The 14,605-nt window shown below is 39.0% G+C and overlaps 1 protein-coding gene and 1 long non-coding RNA gene across 2 annotated transcripts in view; one reads left to right on the forward strand and one right to left on the reverse strand.

Annotated features, from left to right (window-relative positions):
* The window catches only part of ptprb (protein tyrosine phosphatase receptor type b), a 52,851-nt gene that overhangs the window by 15,870 nt on the left and 22,376 nt on the right, over positions 1-14,605 (forward strand). Inside the window, exons 4-8 of the mRNA XM_022671526.2 lie at positions 1,445-1,699; positions 8,725-8,994; positions 9,125-9,397; positions 10,252-10,518; positions 13,324-13,581. Coding sequence (XP_022527247.2) covers positions 1,445-1,699; positions 8,725-8,994; positions 9,125-9,397; positions 10,252-10,518; positions 13,324-13,581 — 1,323 coding nt within the window. The remainder of the gene's footprint in view (positions 1-1,444; positions 1,700-8,724; positions 8,995-9,124; positions 9,398-10,251; positions 10,519-13,323; positions 13,582-14,605) is intronic.
* Positions 5,609-6,134, reverse strand: LOC125799134 (uncharacterized). Its single transcript, XR_007437959.1, has 3 exons — positions 6,003-6,134; positions 5,776-5,866; positions 5,609-5,696 (listed from the first exon to the last, which is right to left on the reverse strand). It is a non-coding gene; the product is annotated as an uncharacterized LOC125799134 (long non-coding RNA).

A 14,605-nucleotide genomic window follows, 5' to 3' on the forward strand; every position in this document is an offset into this window, starting at 1 on the left:
AGTCGGAGCTGCAGCAGCAGCAGCACAAGCCCTGCTGTCTTTACTCAGTCAGAGCTACAGCCCAGCCACGGGCTACAGACTCAGCCAGTCAGTCTGGAGCGTTTTTTTTTTTTTTCAGTTTTCTTAAGTTCTTCTGTGTAGGACATAACGGTTTTAACCCCACTAACCGGATAATACAGCTCTCTACAGTTCATCTTTCAGCCCAAGCAGCTAACAGCAGCAGTTTAGAACAGCCGACACGGAGGCACTGCTGGGATTATATTATAAACAGATCAGTTAGCGTGCTGCTAACCTCATGATGTTTATAACTACGGAGTTTAGTGAACACACCACGGCTGCAAGGTTAGACTGTTGAAGGCTACTGAAGACTATTAAAGGCTATTGGAGGTTATTGAAAGGGTTATTGGGGGCAGAAATCAGTAAAGGCTGGTTAGATAAGTTATTCATGTCCTCAGCCTTTGCTGCGGTGAAACTGTGACTAGCGCTGTCACAGTGATGTTTATTAACGTCATTAAACAGATTTTGTCAGGTATTGTCTTATAAATATTTACTCATAACGTATATCTCTCCTAAAAGAGTGGTCAGTAGCACTGGTGTTTATATACTAGCAGTGTCAATTACCAGTATTTGCTTTGGCATGGATGTAATTAGGGGAATCAAACCAGGTTTGTCTGACACCTGTGTGGCATTAATGTGGCATTTGGCCCCGCCCAATATCGTTATCGGCGATCGTGGTTAAAGGCGATCGGCGATCGGAATCGGCCGCAAAAACCCTGATCGGCCAGGAGGTGTAAAAAAAGGAGGTCGATTTTGGCAGTGCATCTGCGAATCTTTTGCTCTCTGCCCGTTTCTTTCATTTAGCAAAACCACTTTCATAACTCCGCTTCATTTTCACTGTGACAGCTGTCACTCTAGTCGCGTACAATTCCCGCTATTTTGGTTTAAAATCACTTCGTGTCGCACATTGTTACGTCATCATATTATGGACTAGTTCAATGCAAGTAACGGAGGGGGGTATGTGTGTTTAGACAATTAGTATTTAGACATTAATTCGGTATTTTACTGATATTTCTCTTGTTTTTTTTATAGAAATATGTTTTTCTTTACTTTACATAAGTAACAAATTAACATTGTTTTTGGTGTATTTACTGTAGATGGGATGGTCAGATTTGGGGGCCCCTATGGAGGACCGATTTGGTCGAGGCCCTAGGCCCTAGGTTTGCCTAATTAAAGAACCGCCTCTGTGCACAAGCAACTCAATATAGCACATGATGAACATTTAAACATTCAAATGTTTTTGAAGTTCTGCAGTTCTTTACATAACTATTATAAATGCTTTTTTGAATGGGTTATTTTTAAGATAATATTCCTCCCCAAGCTTTTGTTGTTACCTCATTGTGGTGAGGTGGAGCTAATTTTCTAAATCTGCTCTTTTACTTTGCAGTGCCTAGCCCAGTGTCTAATCTACGACTTGACAATAATGGGAGTCAGACAAGCCTTAAAGTCTCCTGGAATCTGGCTCCTGGTGATGTGGACAGTTACCTGGTCGTTTTATCTTCTGAGGCTGTTTCGCAAGAGAAAACCTCAGACAGCACACAAGCTTTTTTTGACTATCTGAGCCCTGGCCACACCTACCAAGTCTCAGTCTACACTAGGAGTGCTGACCTAACCAACCGCATCAATGTGACAGGCAGCACCGGTAAGTATGACTAAAAGGTGATTATTTGATGTTTACTTTACCCATAACTGACTGACAAAACAAAATAGATACGGTTCCTGAATTAGAGCCGAAAGAGTGCTTATACTTTTTTACTGCAGTTTTAAAAACAGGCTCTTTGATCAGCTGTGGTGACTTTAGGACACATGCTCACCTCACACTCCTGTTTTAAACACCGCTCCACAAACCAGCATATCCAACAAACCAGTCTCCAGTAATCCTCATTCATCTCCCAACAGTGCTTGAAGAAATTTGAGCCATAAAAATGAATATCTATTTTAATCCGCTGTAACACAACTTCACTTTAATAATTGTCACGTGTGCAGGAGCAGGGAGGACATGAGGCGGACTCAATTACAATTATTTATTTAAATAAACAAAACTGAACAATACAAGGAAACAAGGATAACGTATAAACTAAGAAACATGGCACAAATGAACTGACGAAAAAACGTACAACACCGGATAAACATTACAGGAACAAGAGGACTATATAAAGACACGGACAAACAGGAAACACCTGACGACAAGGTAACGAGGGGGCGGAGCTACTACTGACACAGGTGAACACTGGTAACGTAATGACACAGACGAACACTGGGGCGGGCTACAACTGACCACAAACAAGAGCACATGGGACAGGAACTAGAGAACAGACAGACGGTAAACAAACACAGGGCACATGATACAGAGAGACAGAAAACAGGGACAGAGACAGGCTAGGGTGTTACATCACCCCCCCTCAACGGCGCCACTACCAGAGGCACCGAGAGAGAGGGAACAGGGACTGGACAAAGGACACAAACGGAGACTGGACAGAGGACTGGACAGGGAATGGAAACTGGACAGGAGACTGGCACGGGGACAGGACACATGGCTGAACAGGGGACTGGACACAGGGCTGGACAGGGGACCGGATAGGTGACGGAGACTGGACAGGGAACGGAGACTGGGACTGGACAGGGGACAGGACACAGGGCTGGACAGGGGACCGGACAGGAGACGGAGACTGGACAGGGAACGGAGACCAGATGGGACCGGACATGGGAACAGAGAAAAGAACATTGACGGGGACGGACACAAACACGGGGACGGGGACAGGAACAGAAACAGAGACTGAGATGGGTACAGGGACACAAACCGAGACAGGGACCAAAACAGGGAGAGACACTGGGACCAGATACACAGGAGGGTGCCCAGGACTGGCAAATGTCCAAGGAAATGTCTGTGGCAAAGTCTGGGGAGCCAGCCTGGGCACAGTGCTAGGGGGTATTAGCACTGCTAATGCTGGAGCTGGAGCAGCAGAAGCTGCTGGAGCTGAGGCTGAGGGTGGAGCAGCGGGAGCTTCTGAGGCTGGAGCTGGGGCAGCGGGTGCGGCGGGTGCTTGAGCGGAGGCGGCAGGTGCAGCTTGAGCAGGCGCGGCGGGTGCAGCTTGAGCAGGCGCGGCGGGTGCAGCCCAAGCAGCCCTGCTTCTGGAGCAGGAGTCGAAGACCTGGAATCCGGCCGGGCTGGAGAGCTGGAAACCGTCCGGCCTTGAGAGCTGGAAGTCGGCCGGGCTGGAGAGCGCAGTGGAGCTAGCAGGCTAGCTAGCTTAGCTGGAGCTGGGCTGACGAGCTCCAAGCCAAGGAGAGGCGGCCGGGAGCGGTTCATCTCCCCGAATTTGCTCGGCGAGGAACCGGAGATACTCGAGGTCCGCCCTCCTAGTAGTCTGCCACTTTGCTGCGTCCATATCTGTAGATCCGGTGTTTTGTCACGTGTGCAGGAGCAGGGAGGACGTGAGGCGGACTCAATTACAATTATTTATTTAAATAAACAAAACTGAACAATACAAGGAAACAAGGATAACGTATAAACTAAGAAACATGGCACAAATGAACTGACGAAAAAACGTACAACACCGGATAAAAATTACAGGAACAAGAGGACTATATAAAAGACACGGACAAACAGGAAACACCTGACGACAAGGTAACGAGGGGGCGGAGCTACTACTGACACAGGTGAACACTGGTAACGTAATGACACAGACGAACACTGGGGTGGGCTACAACTGACCACAAACAAGAGCACACGGGACAGGAACTAGAGAACAGACAGAAGGTAAACAAACACAGGGCACATGATACAGAGAGACAGAAAACAGGGACAGAGACAGGCTAGGGTGTTACAATAATTTATATGGACGGAAAGCTTAAAGTCTCGTCTGATCAAATATGTGTCAGCGGACTCTGTCGGCCAATCAGGTGGCGAGTAGAATATACAAAAACAACTTCTTTACTGCAAAATAAGTTATAAATAAGTAGTTTTTATTCGTATAAAGTTTCCAGTCCTTTGGAGAAAGAAAGTACCATTCCAAGTTTAAATCTCTATAATATCTAACCAGTGAAAGGAGCAGTTTATAATTTTACATGGTGAAAACAAAACACTTTAAAGCAAAATATAGAGCTGCAAAAACACTGGATCTATTATGGATCTGAAAATAAAAAAATGAAAATAGAAAATCTGAAAAGTGCCATTTTTTTTAAGTGTTTTCAATTAATTTTGTAAAGGCTTCTAAGTAATATTAATTCATAAAATTATTATTTTTTACCTTTTAAGTCTTTATCAGATTGAAATTTGAATGAAACATGTTTAAGTGAAGGGGGTTCTGTTAACTTACCAACATATACTTATACAACATATAACTTATATGCAATAAAAAGGAATTGTAAGAGCTAGCTGCTGTTTCATTTATTCAAATTTCTCCTCAGAATTGCATAGCATAGAATCGTCATAGTATTCGTCAACAAAGCTTTTTTTAAGATGAAAACGAGACGATAACTAAATAAAAACAGGATGATATTAACTGACATTTTCGTCAACGAATAAAAATGAGACGAAAATGTTTGGCAGGGACGAAATCCAATCAGAGCTGATTTAGTTTTGTGAAAGGTAGGGACCAGTTAGGAAGAGATCCAATCACTACTACTTAGGTGTAGGTGGAGAGGCGGGACAAGCGGGGTAGTCAACCAATCAGTACCGCTCTCTTCTGCAGCAGCGCCAGATCCACAACCCGGAAGGACAGACTCGCCTGTGAACTGTCGTTACCATAGATAAGTATATGTGAAACTTACGAGTGGTGGCTTCTATTCATTAGCCATTTTTCACCCATGCACTTATGTACTGACTACGCCACTCCCGTTAAAAGGTGGGAGAAACCCAAATGGAATGTGAAGCCCTTCCCCTTCACAGATCCCGACTGTGTTAAAACAGTCTATAGAGGCAGAGTTTGATATCAAAAATACTTTTATTCACAATCATCAAAACACAAACATATAAAAAAACACAATGAATCTCCACTGAATTGGTTGACACTGACAATACTTGGGCTTTAGCACATGAACACCAGTTTTGGATGGAACAAAGCAAACCAAAAATAAAGGATCCACAAACCCCACAGCTTAACACTACACGGCACACCACACCAAACAAACCATAATGGGGAGGACTAGCTTGGATTCTTTCTTTGGTAACTTCAAAAAATAATGTTCAACAAAACACACTAGATGAAAAGAAACTCAAGTGTGGCAGAGTATTAATTGGAAAAAAATATATATATAAAATAAAATAAAAAAAACACAAAACCCACAAAGTTACTGAACCCAATGAAAAAAAAATAAAATAATTAAATATAACCCAAAAAACAAAGAATTACAAAATTAAACAAAACTTAACTACTACAATAAATTATGCAGATAATCATAGCCAGAAAACAATGAAAAAAAATAAAGTACAAAAAAACCTAACAAAACAAAGAAACTGCAGAGAACTAAATCAATCAGTAAAGAAATTATAAAGAAAGCAATACAGACACTATCCAAAAAAACAATAAATGGACCATCAAAAACAGTAGAGAACCATTAACAACAGTAGAGAACCGTCAAGAAAACACAGTAGAAAACAGTGGCCAATATCCTCAACTTTCAGCCATGCACACGTCCTGCCAAGACACACATAATTATTCAACATTTATTTATTTATTCATTCATTAGCTCAACCAAATTTAAAATGTTACATACCCTTGCAGTCTTGAGATATCCTCTAAGCACATGGAGGGAAAGGGAAAAATCAGGAGCACCCCAGCCTTCTTGTGAACTTGGACAATGAATACTAAAAACAGTTTAAAAAATGTACATATATAATTTTACTACAACCCAAAACAATACAGACCTTAAGGTACTTGGAGTGTTGTAAAATAGCTATTAAATTTTACAACTGTATACAACCACTGCAATACCCAACATACCTCTTTCCAATGTATGATGAGAGTCGAGTGAAACAGCAGCACCTGCCCAAAACAGTTCTCTGCTCTGTCTCCGCTCCTCTCCAACATGCACACGAACAACAGCTAAATCATTAAAAACTGCACTATCCAGCAGCACCTACACAACACAACCACTTTATAAGATCAGCCAGATATCACAGAGAAGTGTAAAGCTGCTACCAAAAAACTCATTAGAAACATTACCTTCTCTTGCTGCTGCTGCCCAAGCACGTAATGGAGGCCAGGTACTCTCCCCACTAACAGATCCCCTCTTCACCGTCTTTTTATTCTTAAAGGGGCAGGTTGCCCATTAGTCCTCAACCCTCCCAGATCCTAGTGCCCACCGGCTACATATATGTATATGACATATACTGTGTATGATGTCTATGGTCGTTACTTATGGAGCTGGACTGGAAGTTAACTCAACAGTGGCAGCAGAGAGAAAGAGGAGTGATTATTTCTCCTTTGACATCGCGAAAAACAAGATACTGTGTAAACCGCATGGAGTGACTCCATCTCCGGTAAAAACACCACTAATCTTTTATAGTGCTGTAACAATACATCGATCTGTATCGATACATCGATACAACTATGAACGATACGATGCATCGATTTGATGTAAAAACATCGATGCATGTGTTTTTCACGTGCGTTTCACCGGGTACTGCAGAAGCGCCGTCTTGCGGGTCGCCGGCGGGCCCGTTCTGACTATGTAAAGTAGAATGCTTCAAAGCGTCAAATATTCTAAACAGAGCGACCAACTAACCAACTCATATTCTTTAGTACTACTTTAACTACCTACATGCAAATTTACAGCCATCTACATGAAGCCAGTCGCCAGAAATCTCCAACTGAAAACAGCCTGTTTTTTTACATTGTTTACATGGGGAACACCTCCCCAACAAAATAGCCTTATAAAATATTATTAGTATATAAAATAACATCATATTACATTATAGAAAATTCACTTACTATCACAGCATCCACAATACAGCACTGAACCGCAGATATAATATCCATAAAGTCCTTTATTCGCCTGCTCACTTCTCCTTGCTTGCTTTAGTTTCAGTGCATCCGCAACGTCAGTTGTCCGTGAATCCAAAGCTAAGCCTGTCTTCTTCTAGATTCTGTGGTTTTTATTGGTCCACAAATAACTGCTTTTCTTGAGTGATCGTCTTTTGAACCAATGGCGTGAGCGCTGGATCACGTGGGTGTTCAATCTAATCAGGTCACAGCCTTTCTCCAGAAGGCTTCTCCTGGAGAGATTTTGAACACTTAATATAATGCAGTGTAACTTTGCTTTGTGATATAAATTACAACTACTGAATCAGGAAATGTAGAGAATGATTGACTATTCCTCACCAACATCCATACACACATTGTAAACTCCAAATATAACAGGTGCTTTTTTTGCATATGATGTTCTCAAATGGAACCTAAATAATGAAAATTAAAGTCTTGAAGTGAATTATTGTTTTGCCCCAACTTTCTACTTCAATTTAAGCCCTGAATGGTCATTGTGCTGTATGTAAAACTTAAGATAGTCATTGTTATATCGTAGTAGTGCAAATCGCCTATTCTCTGTTACTCTCCGCTGCTGTTTGCCGAGCACATGTTTGAGTTAAGAGTTACACAAAGCAGGAGCCCTCAGCAAGTCGAATCAAATTGTATCGTATTGTATCGCATCGTATCTTATCGTGACATAATTTGAGGTATCGTACATTATCGTATCGTTGACTAAAATAATCGTATCGTATCATATCGTATCATAATGAATCTTGTGATTTACACCCCTAATCTTTTAGTCTTCTGCAGACCAGAGTCACACAAATCTCCATGCAGAGATCGTGTTTTAATGCTGATGTTATTTTATGAGCTGATGGTGTGTTTAACTCGACGGTGGACTAAAAGACACCACTGCTGTTCTGTTATTGATACAGATTAACTCATTAAAAAAGGACCATCTGTTAAGTCCCACAGTGGGAAACATATAGCTAGTGTTGACAGCAGCAACAGCTGCAGTAGGTGCTGGGTTAGTGCTGGAGATCTTTTAAAAACTGTACTTTTACGTCTACAGCTCTGTTCAAACTATAATTTAATCATTCAAATGTTTTATGACCTGATTTCTAGAACAAAATTTTAGATGTAAAATATTTATAGTCACATACAATACTACAATAATGATGATGATTAGCCATTTAGTCGAAATCGACTTTCGGACACTTTATGGATCTGTTCTCTCCACGCGTTCCTGTCCTCGACGATTACTTTGAGTTCTGCAATTGTTTTGCTGGTGGCCCATGTGATTGTATCAAGCCAGCGTATTCTTTGCCGTCCTCTTCTTCTCGTTTTTATTTTACTACAATAATAATATACATTAAATCATATATAAATATAAATATATTTCACATTCAAACATTAACAATATTACACAACTGGTTAATAAATGTTTATTTTTTATAAATGTATAGTTAAACATTCAAGGGTACTGATTGACTATATTCTTGTGATATTTAGTTGACTAAAACTAAAAACATTTCAGATTACTAAATTATGACTAAAACTCAACGCTATTTTCGTCACAAGACTATGACTAATACTAAATCTGAATTTGTTGTCAAAATCCACACACTGCACGCAACACTATCAAGTTTTGATGACACAGCTGCACTGTGTGTTTATTTCTCCCCATTCTTCTTTCCAGCTCCAGGTGAAGTTTCCCAGATAAAGATGGAGAATGTCGCTGAGGAAAACTCACTGAAGATGAGCTGGATGCCCCCTGTTGGACAGTGGGAGCACTACCGTGTTTTACTATTCAATGGCAGTGAGACACTGGTTAATGAAACTATGGACAAATCTGCAAAAGAGTTCAACTTCTCCAGACTAAATCTGCAGCCAGGCAGAGAGTACAAGGCAGCAGTGAGTGTGGAGAGCAGGGGCCAGGCCAGTACCGTCTACTGCCTAGGACGAACAGGTACCTTATCAAATTTATTCAATAGATTTAAAGCACCTGCTGAATAGTAAAATCTAATAAACTAAAAACTCAAATTAATGAAATATATATATATATTGTACATAAATCTCTCTCTCTTTCTCTCCTCCAGTTCCACTACCTGTTTCACAACTCCATATCCGTCAATCAGATGAGACCTGTGTCAGTGCTCTATGGAGCCACAATCCCAATCCATCATTCAGGGATGGGTACACTGTGGAGCTCTACTATGGGGACAGCACACATGCCATTGAAACTCGCCACTTAGACCCTAATATGAGAGAATGCACCTTTAATACCCTTACACCTGGCTGCCTCTACATCATTAAAGTAATGACCACCAGTGGAAACCTCAGCAGCTCTGCTAATGTCACAGGAATGACATGTAAGACTGTTTAAATCTTAAACACATTATGTTTGCCTTGTTTCTCAAGGGATATGATTTTTAACAAATTTTCAGCATGAATAATGCTTCGTTCCAGTCCACACACCTAATTTTGAACTCAACAAAAATGGTTCTTCAGGGTGATCCGAGAGCCTTCGTGCAACTCCCTCTTTTGATGACGTATTCTTTGATGTATCCTTGGTTCCACCAAAACAAAAGCAAATGTGGACTGGTTCACTGAAAAGCACCAAGGTTCTTATAAGCCTGAACAGAACCATTTCAAAAAATGGTTATTTATGGTACTTAAAGTAGTTCCTCTGTTTCTCTATGGCATTACTCAAAGACCCATTTAAAGTACCATTATGTTTTAGTGTAGCCATTCTATTTGTAGCCTGGTACTCTAAAATGCCTATTTATAAAAAAATATATATATATACATTACTAATGATTACCCTACCTACCACTTAACACTAATATTACCTCATTACTCTAATATTACTACTTGTATTTATTTCAGCATCACAATATATTATATGATTTCGTGTTCTGACCCACCTCAAATAAACACTATCAGTGTTGATTTATTTTACTGTGTAAGAATTTTGAATAAAATGGAAAATTTGCATTATACAAGAGTGTAATTCATGCAGTGCCTCTCCCCACATAAGCTGATGTAAGTGAACTACTACTTTTGGTTAAAAGAGTCATTATATATATTTAAAAATAATGTTTAAAAATTTATTTTCAGCACTACATTGCAAAATAACAGACATTAGAAGACACTGTATGTTGCTATGATTATACTGAAAAATATTTTATAATGAAATCTCAGTACTGTTCTCATCTGTCTTTAGTGCCTATGGAAGTGACACACCTGAAGCTTAGCAACACGGGAACTGTTGATTCTCTCAGTGCGACCTGGGAGAGACCTGAAGGAAACTTGGACTCTTATCAGATCTTACTTCTGAGACACAAAGAGGTCATCTACAACATGAGCCTTCCAGCCAATGCCACCTCCGTTCACCTGCCCTCTCTTACTGCTGGAGCTTCCTACAGGCTTTTAGTTACGACTGTCAGAGAAGAACAGGTCTCGAAGCAGGCTGAAGCAGAATGCCGCACAGGTAACTATAGCGCTATGTGCATATTAACAGTACATCCATCTGTTGGACATTACATCCATCAAAGATGGATTGAGAAAATCTAAGAAAAATACACAAGAGAGACAATAGTTTGCCATATATACGTCATGGTATAAAAAAAATAGACTGTACTGACTGTATACATTGTGATTTATTCTAATGTGTGTATGCAGTTAACAGCGCATACATTTGTTAAGATGATGAACACAAACAGTTATTGGGTCTGATACTGATGTAATTAACGTTGTGGATATCGGATGAACACAGGGCTGGACTGGTAATCTGGCGTACCGGACATTTTCCTGGTGGGCCGACAGTCCTCAGGGGCCGATGCTGTTTAAATTTGTTTTAATTAGGTTTTTTTTCCTCCTATTTTTTCTAAGAGACCGGCCCACAATATAGAGGGGACGGCCCATTGGTCCATCTTCAATATAGACAGTGGCAGTAAGAAGAAACAAGAGCGGCACATAAACAAGTAACATTAGTAACTTTAGGATAACACAGGAACTTTGAGGTGAAGGAGGTAACGTTAGCTCTATTACATGTGAATGATGAGCAATGACAATTGCTTATCAATATTAATCGATATTTGCATACTTCCCAAAAGCTGGCAGCCACCCCTTATTCTGATAAAATAGCAAAGTGTTGGATGAGCAGCAAGTGTACATTTTAGGCTGCATCATAGCATTTTAGATATTTAGGTTAAAGCTGTGTTGAAAGGCTGCATAGTAGTTTGAATTTGTAGCATCCATGCTGTGGTTCAAAATGTTTTAAAAAGCACTCAAACAAGTGAAATAACAGATTTTAAAACTGATAAATGTAGTAAGAGTAAAAGCGTTGCAATTTAAGCATGACTAAAGTAAGTGTAAAACAGTGTAAAAGTAATATTAGCAAAATATATGCCCACCCTGAATAAAAGTAAGACCGTGTCAAATGCTTTTAAGACAAAGTTGCGTTGCATGAGTTCAAAAAGCAGCCCTTTTTGTAACCTGATACAAATGCATGTTATAGCTGTTTAAAGGACAGAGCAGACAAAAATGATGGAGTTTATAATATACACTAAACTAGTGCTGGGCGGTATGACCAAAAATGCATATCACAGTATTTTTCAAGATTCTGGTGGTTTTACAGTATATCACGATATTTTGATTATTATTTATTTATATATTTTTGCATGACTGGGTTTTTTTATATAGGATGTGACTTACTCTACTGTTTGGAGTACATATAATATAAACACTAATGCTTTAAATTAAGGTTCTGATTAGTATTGGGTTTACTTTGCCCCACAAAAGAAAAACAGCTAAAGAATATAAACAACAGACCTTAAAAAGAGATACACCAGCAACTTTAACACGGTTTCCTTTACAAAACTAAATATTTTAATAAATAATTTAAGCCATTAGAACCATTACAGTACTTTCACCCAGCTGGGTACAGCAAGTTAGAGTGACAGTATTTGAAAACCCAGCATGTTTCTACGGTTTAAAATTGTACAGCGGTATACCGCATTAACCGGTATACCACCCAGCACTACACTAAACTTCTTATATTAATATGTTGATGATACATTATGCTTCTCTACAACCCCACATACTGCAAAGAGCTTTAGCTGTTGCTTTGACTAAAATATCAATTGTTTAGAGATATTTTAGTGTAGAAATGCTAAAGAGCAGTATAGTTACTTGACATGTAAAAGCCAGCGTGTGGAGATGGGAGTACATCTGTGCTGTTAATTTTATTCAGTTTAATTAAGACCCTGCAGAGGATTCATGTAAAAGTGCACCAGGACGCTAGTCTGCTGCATCTAATCAGTAACTGTGATGTTATATATATATTATTGTGTTAAATATGTAAAAAAAAATATTTATATGCAAAAGGCTTATATTGGAATATGTATCAGTATTTTTTCAGAACTGAAAATATATGGATCGGCCTGTCACCAAACAAATAACTTAATGTAACAGGTGCATGATAAAACAACTTTTTGAACATCAGCAATGGTTAAATATTTACCTAACAATGTTCACATGTACACTTATGGAATCTGTGTTAGTAAACAACTTGAAAAGTAATTAAATTACTTTCAAGGTCTATGTTATATCTTACAAAATGTTAGATAGTTTTAGATTTATTTATCTAATGAATTAAATATTTAATGAATATATGGAAACCTAATGCAAACAGCCACTATATAAAATATAATGGAAGACCCAATAAAAGGTAACCATGGTGGGCAACACTACACACTGATGGTAAGTTAGGATGGGGGGTGGGGCATGCCCATTATGCAAATATTGAGTTTAACTGGGCGGAGTTTAATTAAATCTCTGTGGAGATTCTGTGGGCAATATTTTATTGGGTTTATTTGGGTTAACACTGAAATATTAAACTCTGTCAAATAACTCCAACATTGAACACCATTTAAATCTAAATGAGTTATAATGACAAGAAAAGATCAACTCTCAATTGCTTAACTCTAAAATTTTAACTCTGGTTTTTGCTGTGTAATATCTAAATGGTATAGCTTAATTTGGGCATATTTTGAGTTAAGGTTTAATTAAGCTATATTGGCTGCAGTTGAGTTAATTATGGTAACATTTAGTGTATCCGTCTTAAAGTCACATTACCATAGTGAAAAGTGTGAGCAGTTTATTTTACAGATAAAGTAATACTGGAAAATGATAAACATATTTATATATGGGTTTATTTTTTATTTATTTCACATCAGTAAACATGCACAAATATTCTTGGCGTACAAAAGCGCTCTCTCTCTCTCTCTTTCAGAGCCTGCAGCTGTTGCAGCGGTAATGGTCAGTAATAATGGACGCTCAGACTTCCTCAGTGTCTCGTGGAAAGCTGCAGCTGGAGAAGTGGACAATTACCAGGTGAAGCTGAAAGACAATGAACGCACGGTGCACATGCTAACTATTACAAACGTCAGCTCTGAATTCAGCAGCCTGGTACCTGGACGACTTTACAACATATTCATCATCACCTGCAGTGGCAGTAACGAAAACCTCACTGCAGTGCAAGCAAGAACCCGTAAGTGACAACTTCAGATATACTCACTGACTTACTTCTTAATGTTATCATAATCATAATAACTGTGTTATCTATGTAAGTAAATGCCTTCAGCGGCCTCTGGCTTCTGGTCTGGTCCAGGAAAAGTTTGTAGACAGTTAAGCGGAATGAAGCTGGATGCTTTTTCTTGTTCAGTCTGTGCCTCCTGTTTGCTAGAGAAAGCAGCTGTGTGTACTGTTGATTAGACATCTGGCTTAGATTCTAATTATTCTTATTGGTGATTTGAGGCCAACATGTAGCTCATTTGTTCGCTTGGTCAGAACACTGCAAGTCTTCTTTGTTCTCCTGCTGGGTGTCAGCCTATCTGAGAGGAGAGAACACAGTGTTGCTTTCCTTGTTTCTCTCTGTTAGATATTTACCTTTTGATGGAAAACAGCGGAGAGAAAGAATCTCTCTGGAGACAGTTCTTTTGATACATGTGAAGCCACACCCCTCATCATGTCTTCTGCTGTTATTTGCAGTCTGCATTACTCTTACTGCTGCCCCCTACTGGCTGGCAAGTGTATCTACATTTATATATTGAGAAATGTATGCAAAAACATACAGTTTTTATGAATGGAATTCAAATATTTACTGTATTAGTATAAGCCATCATAATTATTATAGTGTGATTATCTATTCATCAAAATAAAATAAAAATATGTTATATTATCTTTTTAATATATCTATTTAATACTTTCTTATTAGACTTCAATCAGTTTTACATGCACTGTAGTTATTATTAATTACTTACTAATTATTTTAAATCATATGGTATTGTAGAATACAAGTGTCATTTACTTTCTTTTACATACTTATCTGCACCTAATATTGTTATATTGTTGAAAACATTGATTCCAAAATGTATCGGTAGTGAACAGAACAATGAGTAGTAGTCTAAGCTAAATATTAAAATATTAATATCTGATGAAATAATCAGGTATCTGGGATGTCTCAGTACCATTTTATTGTTTCTCGATCACATTCTGTATGGTTTGTGATTTTA

Source organism: Astyanax mexicanus, chromosome 2, assembly GCF_023375975.1.
Source record: "Astyanax mexicanus isolate ESR-SI-001 chromosome 2, AstMex3_surface, whole genome shotgun sequence".
Lineage (NCBI taxonomy): Eukaryota > Metazoa > Chordata > Actinopteri > Characiformes > Acestrorhamphidae > Astyanax > Astyanax mexicanus.